The sequence below is a fragment of the Cicer arietinum genome, chromosome 1, assembly GCF_000331145.2.
Source record: "Cicer arietinum cultivar CDC Frontier isolate Library 1 chromosome 1, Cicar.CDCFrontier_v2.0, whole genome shotgun sequence".
NCBI classification, from domain to species: Eukaryota; Viridiplantae; Streptophyta; class Magnoliopsida; order Fabales; family Fabaceae; genus Cicer; species Cicer arietinum.
Genome location: NC_021160.2, coordinates 10,392,159 through 10,403,656, shown reverse-complemented (window position 1 = coordinate 10,403,656; position 11,498 = coordinate 10,392,159). Strand labels below are relative to the sequence as shown.

The 11,498-nt window shown below is 29.1% G+C and overlaps 1 protein-coding gene and 1 pseudogene across 2 annotated transcripts in view; one reads left to right on the top strand and one right to left on the bottom strand.

Annotated features, from left to right (window-relative positions):
- Window positions 1–4,157: 4,157 nt before the first annotated feature.
- On the bottom strand, window positions 4,158–6,556 carry LOC101495495 (isoflavone 2'-hydroxylase-like; annotated as a pseudogene).
- Window positions 6,557–8,350: 1,794 nt separating this feature from the next.
- The window catches only part of LOC101513318 (uncharacterized), a 9,270-nt gene continuing 6,122 nt past the window's right edge, over window positions 8,351–11,498 (top strand). The window contains exons 1-6 of one of the 2 annotated variants that reach the window (XM_004488165.4): window positions 8,351–8,501; window positions 8,638–8,765; window positions 9,356–9,508; window positions 9,603–9,733; window positions 10,793–11,026; window positions 11,303–11,481. In XM_004488165.4, the coding sequence (XP_004488222.2) occupies window positions 8,354–8,501; window positions 8,638–8,765; window positions 9,356–9,508; window positions 9,603–9,733; window positions 10,793–11,026; window positions 11,303–11,481 (973 nt within the window). In that variant the 5' untranslated portion in view covers window positions 8,351–8,353. Of the gene's footprint in view, window positions 8,502–8,637; window positions 8,766–9,349; window positions 9,509–9,602; window positions 9,734–10,792; window positions 11,027–11,302; window positions 11,482–11,498 lie in introns of both variants that reach the window. The other variant, XM_004488164.4, reaches the window with a different exon arrangement.

Here is an 11,498-nt window from a genome sequence, read left to right as displayed (position 1 = left end):
TTTCATCTCCAATTGATCCTTTGTGTACCAATTTCGCTAAAACAAGTATTTAAGTATGTTTCTGCATACTCACCTATGGTTTAAGTTATTTTAAAATATTTGATAAGAACTTATCAAATAAATTAAATTATTAAATTTTATTTTAATTAATGTTAGTTAACATATTGTAGGATTGACTGGAAAAAAAAAATCAGCATGCTGCGGAATTGGAAAGTTCAATGGAGAAGGTCTATGCTTCAAAGGTCTGCAAGGCGTTAATCTTTATTTGAATCATGATAATCACTTGTTTTGGGATTGGTTTCATCCAATTGAATATTCTTCACAGTTGGCAGGTGAGATCCTATTTACATGAGGGAAATAGTATGTAATCCCAAAAAAATGTAGTTAGCTAATTTGTTGATTTACGCTGATAGAGACTGTAAGGGATAATGTTCAATTACTTCAAATTAAAGAAAAATAATCAGACACCTATTTTCATATGCTTGATGAGAATAATTATCAAGCATAAATGAAATACAGATCGATGAGATAAAAACATCTTATTTTTGTCTAGGTGTAGTACATTAGTAACAATAAGATTTGTTCATCATTAAATTTCTTATATTGTATTTTAATATTTTCTTTTTGCTTAGTAAAAGAAAAATATACCATTAACATCTTGCATCCCGAGGTTAATTTTTAATTTGTATGATAATTTCTAGATGGAGAGTAATGTGAAACGTAATGTGAATGCTCTGACAGTTGGAAGGATTGTAGGCATTGATCATTTAGAACTGATAAACCAAAGATGCATTTGCATTGTCAAAAGTGTAGCGGTCGACCATAGTGGATGTGTCTTGTGCGGGTAATGCCCTATTATTTTCATGTCGTTAACAACACAATTTTTATGCTGTAGTTTGTGACATATATCTGGACTTGATTCTTTTATTGTTTATTTACTAATGTTTGATATCATGTACAGATGTCATGATTTCGTTAAATTATTTGGTCCTCAGACAATAATTATTTGTGATCAGGTATGGCTTTATTTGTATTATTATATTCTGTCAAGCCTAAATTTTCAATTGCTTTCATTGATATCAGTATATATTTGTTTGTAGCATTGATTGGTTTGTTCTTGTAGTGTGAGAAGGAATATCATGTTGGATGTTTCAAGGATTATAAAATGCAGAATCTAGAGGTATCATAATTTCTAATTCTTTTATCTGTTGATTGAAATTTGTTTGGTTTTGTATAATGCGTGCATTTGTTAACTGGGGGTTATTTACCAGGCATTTGTTTGGTTCTTTTATTGGTTAGTTATCTGTTGATTGAACTTGTCAGATGCCTAGATCAACACTAATTTGATCAAGTTCATGTGTTGTAGTACCTCTGAATCTGTCATATTCTCATAGCTAAAGCTTTTTGTATTAAGTCATTATTATTGAATAATTTGAATCAAATTGTTTGTTGTTTGCCTATATTTTTTGAGTTATTATAATAATTTTTTATTATTCATTGTTTTTTTTAAATGTTAATTATTGGTTTGAGTTTTGAATAGGTGTTTCATTCAACTTTGGGATGGTTTCTTGGATGTTAATGCATTAAATTGTTGCGTTGATTTCGTGCTTGCGCAACAGACAATGAAATCTTTGACCATAGATGGTGAATAATAGTAATCATTCAAGTGATTCGGTTGTGTTAATTCATATGAATCTTTTTGTGTTAATCTTGATTATTAATATTATTACAATCTTTTATGTATACTAAGACTTGTGATTTGTTTATGTTTTCATGTTAAGTATAATGTATTGTCAACATAGTTGATGCCATCATGTGACTCATTGGGTCGAGGCATGTTCAATTCTATTGTGTTTATAATTACATTAGTGTTCTGGTTCTACTTATTTGATGTGACAATGCTACGATTCAATTGATATTTAGTTGATTTATTAATAGCTATAATGAAGTAAGAAATTTAGTTAAATTTTGAATATGACTTGTTAGATTGGTTCAAATTTAACTGATGTAATAAATCAAATTTGGATTGACTTGTTAGATTGGTTCAAATTTAACCGATGTAATAAATCAATTTTGACTTGTTAGATTGGTTCAAATTTAACCGATGTAATAAATCAATTTTGACTTGTTACATCTATTATTTTAACCGATTTTATAAGTAACTATTTATTACAACGCTTGATGTTAGATCGGACAAGTAACCGATCTAATATGTACATAGGAACCGATGTAAAAAGGTTTAATTGCACTAGTGGTAGGAGATGCATAACTTTATGAGATATTATAATATTCATTTGATATATCTTTGTTGAAATTAGCACAAATGATTTTCGAGAGTCATTCTCCAAAAGAAAGAGAGTAAGAGTGTCTATTATTTGTTACAATTGCTAATTATTGGAAAATTATATTTCCTCTCAAGTATTTCATCAATTGATTGACACAATATTTCTTATTCTTGAAGATTTTAACTTTATTTATAGTAAAACTCTCTATAAGAAGATTGTTAAAGGTACAACTTCTATATCAAATGTTCGAAGAGATAATTCTTAAGAAGGGAAATCACTTATCAACATTGATGTCAAGAGAGTTAACAGTATTATGTATAAAAGAATTGGTGATTCAATCGTTCATATGTATTTTAATTTTATAACTGGTTTAAAAATCCCGAAATTAGTCTTAAATTTTTCACTCAATTTTTGTATTGTTACTTTTGTTATGTTAATTCTAAATTAAAAATATTTATTCTTTCATATTTTGTTCATTTATTTTCTTCTCCTTAATGATTCTTCAATTATTATTACTTTACTATTCTATGTTAATTAGTTTATTTTTCTGTTGGCATTCTTTCCTTATTTTAGTATAGTTAAAATTATTTTTAATTCTTTTAATTAGTTTATTTTCTTTAATCGATATTGTGTATTTAATTAAATTTTATTTGTTTGGTTGTTTTTTTGTGTAATTTTTTATTTTATTTTACTAATCTTAGTGTTGTTTTCTTTCAACATTCTCCATTCATTTTAGTATCTTTATTTTTTACTAATTTATTTATCTATTCTTTTCTTTTTGCACTACTGTTTTTATAATTATAATGGGGGAGGATAACAAGAAAATGGATAATAAGTATTGATGAAATGTATTTACCTAGTATATAATCTACTTAATGTCTATTATATTTAACATTCATTTGTGCCTGCATCTATGTGTTGCATTATGTATGCATCATTTTGAAACACCTTGCTTAAATTACAATTGATTATTTAATGTATATGTTATATTTGTTTGTTGCATCTGATTATTACATTTGTTTGTTGCATCTGATTATTACATTTGTTTACGACATATTATATTACATATGCATCTGCTTGTTGCACCTATATTTTTATCTAGATTGTTGCATCATATCATTTGTTCTTGTTTAATAAATGAATTATGTTTAGTATTATCTAACATATCATCATTTTGATTTTTACTTGCAATTCACCATTTTTGGAAATGCTTAACATCTTGGATAAATATAGATTATTCAATTAGATTTAACACTCAGAGAAGATGTGAGTTGTTAATCAGAAAATTCAACCTCACTCTAAAAGGTCTAACTGCCTGAAAGACGCAAATCCAAAGGAACTAATTGTCTTAAGAGTTTGTGAATCTAATGAAAAGTATTATCAAAATTCTGGTAGATCTATGTAATATGTTTAAAGCATATGTCTTTGCTTGCATCAGTCTTTGTTTATGTCTACATAAGTATTTATTTATGTTTGATTGTTTCTATCTCTGCACATCTGCTTGTTTCTTATCTGAATGATTTGGCTCCAAATCTATCCACATATTTATCTCATAATCAAGATTAGCAATCTAGGTTTCACCAATGGGACAACGAGGTGTCTTGTGTTTCATTTGGATTGTGTATAGTTCTTAAGAAAATGATTAATTGTAGTGATTTCGATGATAACATGAGTTTCAACTACTAAGATTATCTAATTAATAGTGGTTAATTAAAGAGACAAAAAACATGCGACTAATAAACATTGAAAATGAGACACTTAATATGAAACAGAAATATTGAAAATAATATTATACTTATATTTTAAATATAAATTAATATTGCATTTGATATTAGAAATATATGTTTATGAAATATTTTGTGTTTAATGATAGATATGCCTGCAACTTTGCCAAATATATCATCAATTACTCATATTGATTGTTAATCTTATTGATGACTGGATGAACTTTGCACATGGCCTTCAATGGAATCAATCGTGTTGAGGTAAACAAATTTTTATCACTCATATCGATCTTTGCCTCACTTATTCATTTCCAATCAAAACATTGAATAAGTAATCCCAAATTAAAGGTAACGTTAAGCAAAGCCAAGGCTTCTCCCAGGCAAGACCTTCTTCCAAATCCAAACACAATTAATTTTTTCTCCTCGCCTTCCTTATCAAATCTGTCAGATTTAAAACACGTGGTTTCATTCCACACTAGAAGATCTCTATGGATTGCCCAACCATTAATAATCACAATAGTATCTTGTGGAACATGGAATCCTCCAATAGTAATTTCATCGGAAGACATGTGTGGCATTAGCAATGGAGCTGAGGCATGCATTTGAAGTGTCTCTAAGACGATCTTCTTAAGGTAAGGAAGTTTTGGAAGGTCTAACTCATTTAATAAACTATCTTGTCCTATATAAGTATCAATTTCATTTTTTGCTTTTTTCAGAACATCTGAACAATTTAATAAATTAGACATGGCCCACTCTAAAGTTACGCCTGTGGAATTTGTTCCTGCAAAAAGCATAATCTAGAATTTGCAAATAATTAGTATGAAATTTTGTTTATAAGCAATGGACATGATGCTAAGATGGTGGTGGTGGTGACAATGACGACAATATAATATACTTAAAGGATCTAGTATGTTATATTTTTTTTTAAATATAATTTTACCATTCATTTAAATTATTTTATTAATTATTTTATTTTATTTACGGAAGTAAAATAAATAAATTTAATCGTAATTTCAAATTTAATCTAAACATAATTTTAATACTCAATCAAATCTAATTCTTAAATCAATCTTAACAAATCAAATCTAAACTAATCCTACTTCAATTTTGAATTAAAAAATATGGTAATAAAAATATAAACACAAATATTAAAAAGATTGAATTAATGTAGTCCAAAATTTCAGGCTTATTTTTTGACATGATAAATAAATGTCCACTATAATCTTTATTTGAAAAAAAATGGATAGAAGAGCATGTTAGTGTTGTCTCCATAATGATGATGATGATTCATGCAACTTGCAAAGTAGGCCTATCTCAATACTGTTCCAACTTATTACATACTCACTCAAGGGTTAGGACAACATCATAATGGTCTTTAAGCCTCCACAAACAAATGTTTACAACAACAACAAAAAAACTTTATATTCTACTGTATTACGAAATTAAAATTAATAAAATTTTATTTAAAATTAATGTTATTTTAATAAATATTAAATTAATTGAATTTATTATTAATTAAAAAAAATATTAAACGAAATCAATTGAATGAAACAAACAAATAATTTTATATTCTAAAACGTCTATATACTAAATTTTGATGACAAAATTTAATATTTTTACTTTTAAACTATGATTAAGGAGTTTAACATTAGGTATCATCTTAAAATTTATTTTACATTTTCATAAGTATAAAATCGACCCTACGCACATCTCTATACAAATATCCAACTCATTTAATACTCACTCAATGTGTAAAAATTCAATCAACAACTACAATGATAATAATTTCAAGATATTGGTATTGCAACATATATAATTATATAAGATTATATGAAAAAAATGATTAAAATTCTTACCAAGACAAGTCCTTTGATGATTTGATCAGTATAATACTCAGGTTGTGATTCTTAGTTTCAGAAGATAATCTATGGCAGTATTTTCTCGATGCATCCTGCTACGATTCTCATGAATGAGTGCATTCAAGATTGTATCAAATCTCTTGTTAATATTTTGTAGCTTCTTTTCAAAATTTTGAAAATCAAACCACCTTAAAAAGGGCAAGTAATCTGCCATGTTTGATACTCCTTTCTGCTATGGTGTCTCTGAATTCCTTCGCTTCTATCACATCACTCTCTTCTTTTCCATAGTATCTCTTTCCAGATATCATTCTCATCATGTTGTTGAATGTCAAGATATGGAACATAGAACTTAGCTCAACTTGTTCAAATTCCATAAATGTTCCCCATAGGAGCATGATCCTATGGTGGTGAAGTTGTAGAAGATGTGGTGGAGTGGCTCTTTTAGAAGGTAGAGGTTGCCAATTATGGGAAGAGATAGTGGTCCTGGAGGAAGGTTTTTTAATTTTCTTGATTGAAAAATAATTTTGAAAGTAAGAAGGAAAATAATGAAAAGGAGTAAGTAATACAACAAGGGAAGCATTTCTATCGTACTATTCTATGATCGATAGTTTCTAATTATAATTCATCTATGGTACACAACATAATTGAGAAGCAATTCGTTTATATAATGACTAGTATAGAATCGAGGGATTCGTTTCACATGTAATAATCGTCACTTTATGGCTCCAAATTCAAGTTAATGTGTTCATGTTGTCTTTTAGGGTAATGTAATCAAATGAATATCTCTTTTTATAAACAAAATGATTAGATTGATTACTTAAGTGACCAATTATATGACCAATTATGAATATCTCATCATTTTCATTTTCGTCCTTCATCTATCAATATTGGTAGCAGACAAATGATTTTGGTTCAATGGCAACCTCTTTCTATTAGTTATTTCAAGCTCAATATTGATGCTTCGCATATTGGAACCTCGAGAATTTTCGGCATGTGGAAGTTTAATCATAAATTCTATGGGAGGTTTTGTTAGTGGTTACTTTTGCAATTTGGGTAGTTCGATCTTTGTTATGGCTGAACTTTGGAGTTTGAGTTTTATGTTAATTTTGTAAAGAAGGTAATAAACTTTGAAAATTGTCTCATTTCTAGAAACAATAAAAGTGACAAAAAAGTATTTTCAGTATTTTGGAAATGCATCTTCATTGTCTAGCATTTCATTTTATCTCTTTGACAATGTTTTCTTTAAAGAGTATCTCATCAAGATAAAATGAACACATATTTTTTAAAATGAAAACACACAATATTTCTACCCTTTTTCATAAAGTTTAGTGATATATTTTCTTTCTTATTCCAATATCAATGGAGTGGAAATCTTACATGGGCTCCGTTTCAATACTTAAAATATCATTTCAATACTTAATTTTTTATTTCTAGCAATACCGACAACTTCATCGCAATAGAAATAATAATCCTTTTTCTGAAACATAATAACTCAAATCATCAATGGAAAAAGAAACTATAATAGACGGTAAAAATCATAACAATGAAAGAATCAAAACAAAGTAATTTAAGTTTTTTTGATAAAATCTCTCAAACACAACAAAACAAAGAAATTAAAAAAAATACACATTTGAACATTACCTTCCAAATTAGACAACCAAAGAAAGATCGATCCAGGTTTCCATCTGTTCTTAAAATCTTTATCGTAGTTTTCCTCAATACATGATTCATCAAGTCCTAAATTATCATTATACCTTTTCCCCTTCATAAATAAATTAAATTGAGAACCACCAGCCATCCTATTCATATTGTTTTGGCAAATATGGTTTCTTTTTTTAAAAAAACAAAGGTGAAAGAATATATCAATGGATGAAGGAAATAAAATTGGGGAAGAAGACTTTGCAACTAACATGATTGAACGAACACGAAAATGGAGCATAAACATTATGTTTGGTGATGACGACCGTGAATGAGTTTGAGAGAATGCAAAAGGTCTGATAGTACAAGAAGACTTTTATTTTTATTTTTTACATGGTACATAATTGAGTTAAAATATATCAATTTAATATGTGGCAATGTTAGAAAAAAAAACATCTATTTTGAAATTTTTACAAAGTAATGACTTAATTGCAGATTTAGCCCCTCTATTTAAATTGATTTACGAAATTGGTCTATCTATTTTAAAAGTCGACAATTTTGGTCCATCCCTCTGATTTTTTAACTAAAAAGTGATGACGTGAGATGTTTTAAATAATGTGACATATGATACGGTGATGTAGAGTGATTAATACCCATAAAATTGAAATAAAATATCGTGAAAATTTAAATTTCAACTTCATAAACTTTTTATATTTTTAATTTAATTAATAATATATGAATAATTAATACATCTAAATTTATAGAATTGTATGTCACGTTATTCGTAAATAAATATAAATATAGAGACGAAAATTCCATTTAAACCTAATATTTAATAAAATCATGGATGAAATTGGTATTTACTCCATCCTCCACGGTCCAAGACGTGAAACTTATATACCTTTTGCGTATATTTTCTCGTCCTATAAACAAACCTCTTAGGTCGCTCGCTTCTCTCTCGTTCCAACGCGTCGCGAACATGCCACCAGCACGAGGTGAAACAATTGGTTCCATACACACATGTTTGCAAAACTATTTGTTTCTTTTTGTTTACCTAATTATGATTAATTAACTTTATTTAACAATGATTACTAAAACTAATTGATCAATGTTGGGTTTGTTTTGAGACAGAGCTTCCAGGGTTCTATTTTGACACAGAGAAGAACCGGTATTTCCCAATCAAAGGCCCCATTCCCGGCTCTTCTTCTTCTAAGAACAAAACCACTATTCCAAAGCCTTCCCAAACCTCTTCCTCTCAGGTATATTATCACATTAGATTAATTTTTATATACTGTCAAATATTTTATACTATGACAAATCACACTCACTTATATGTATATTACTCTAGACGTAGTTAGGGATAAAGTAAACAAAATGTTTTTAATGGCGTGTTGGTTATGATTAATTAAGAGTGTACAAAATCTTCATAAAAAAATAAAATTGATGGTATCTTAAGAAAAAGAAAATTAATTTGTTAAAAAACAACAAAATTTGTTGATTTCCTTGGTTTTAGTAAAACAATCTCAAACTACACTTAAAAAAGAATGGAGGTAGTAGTAGTACCTTGTTAAAAGTACAAGTAAATGTTGACTATAAGATAAAGACAGTAAGATAGCTATGAATGTCAAAATTTTCTGAAATATGGTGTGAAAGATGATTATATAATATGAGCATATTCAACGGTTAGATAATTGAAATACATTGCGTATAGTAAGCCATTTTGTGGATTAGTTATGTCTAAAGTTACTTCTGGAGTAAGTTAATACATGAATGTGTTGGTGTTGGCGTTTTTTGGTTTTTACATACTCCCTTGAATTGAATTCTAAAGTTTGATTGACTTTAGTTACAGGAAAGGAATAGGAGTTGTTGTAGGAAGCTTAGTAACAGAACATCTAAGCTGCTTCAGATTAGGGAGCTAGATGGTCGTCATGTCAATGCCTCACACTATTGCAAGTGTAACTTCACTGATGAATTCCGGAAAATACAAGCATCTCAACCTGCCGTATGTTAATATCTTCGTCGATTTTGGTTCCATATGTTATGATAATGTGATTCATTTTTTTTTAGTTGAATCTAATGTAAGATTGGATTCGCAGGTTTGGAAGTATCAAGGAACTGATAGGTTAGGTATTAGTGCTTTGAAACACTTAAATGTTGATGTGCAGACAGTAGAGGGTAGATTTAGAACCGATGTTTTATTGACTGGCAGCATAAATGGCTCGCTGAGGTAATTTATAATTTTTTTTCCTTTGCATTTGTCTTTGCTTGCACTTTTTGACAAATTATATGAACAATTATTGGATTTTGATCTTTCAGTTTTCAAATTGTAATTTTATTTTGATGAGATGGAGATATGTGTGTGCAAGTATTATGATTTATGACCCACTTAGAATAAGTGGGGTCTTTGGATTCTGAAATGGTAGATAGTTGTTCTGAAATGGTATTTTTAAGTTTGATGCATATTCCAATTCCACAATGCTTTACATTTTATGTTCCCATGCCATGTTAAACTCTGAATCAGTTTGGACCTGTTTTAGGCTTCTTGCAAGAACAGTAGCTTTTGAAAAGAAGCACCTCAAGTATTAAGATCTTATGCTGGTAGCGTAAAAAATTTGCAACGGTATAAGTTTTCGTGTGTGCGTCTTCTTTTGTTGTAAGATGTACTGCGATTTCTCATAAAACTATAGCCTTGGTTGGATTATCTTCTAACTTTGAAGAGCTTTAGCCTTTAGATAAACACTTCCAAGTTAAAATATACCTGTCTGAACAGAAAGAAGAAATTAAGTCCTTAATAATTGCAAATGAGATCAATTAATTCAACACTCTAACAATAAGGAATATATGATTTTCAGTTATTATTCTAGAGCAAGAGGAATTATATACCCTTTCATTGCATAAAGAATATTAAGAGATGGTTTAGTAGCAGATAAGTTGATCTCCTACCTTACTAATGATACCACTAACAGTTAATATGTTCTGTATTAATCATTCAGTTCATATATTTTCATCTTGACATTAAATTATTTACTATAACTTTTCATTTTGCTGTGATCTTCTTTGTCAAACATTATCATAGAATTCTTAAGTCTTACGACAAAGGTGACACAATTGATACCAATTTACCTCCACATGTTTTGAGTACTTTGATAATCCTGCAACTTGATTGGATCACATTGGTTGGACTTGAGCCAAAAACATGTTGACTTTTTAATTGAGTCTGGTTAACTTGATTTACAATGTTGATTACTATTTACTAGTTGTTGCTTGTGAAGTTCGGTACTCGCAGTTTTTCTGAAGTTGGAAGGATTGGGCAAAATTTTGATGACGGGGTAAAGTGGATGCCGGTTTGTGTGAAGAATCATATTAAAGGGAATACAGATGTGCCTAGCAAGGTGCCAGGTCCGCTTTTCAGACCAAATGGAGCTTCCCTGCTTATGTCCTCCAGAATATCTTGTTTAAGATTGGGTCCTAATTTATCTCCTCATGCTGTGAATGACAGTCCAATTGTTGGAAATGCATTGTATCCTTTATTTATTTTTCATTCATTCATTTATTTAGGGTTTACATTTTGTTATTTACCCGTAAGCAATAGATAGATATATACATTCAATCATACATGCATTATTATAAATGTTAAAAAATATCTAATCATGTGACCTTCAAGTGACTCTAACCTTGGATATCTAATATAGCATACTTTTGTGTAATCCTCTCCGTTATCGATATTGAGACATCCAATTCTGCATATTTTGGATAAAATTGAACTAGAAGTAAATGATCTTAACATGAAAAATAGATTTACTACACTGGGATCAGAAACATCAGGCGGATCTGTTTATACCCTCAGTCTTGTTGAGCCAATAGATCTTGGATCGGGAATACTGAACACATGGAGCAGACTAGAGGAAGTTGCTTCTTTCAAGGGTACCCTTTGGACAGCTGAATACGACTATACTAGACATCGGGCAATAGTTGGCAAGTTTTATATTACT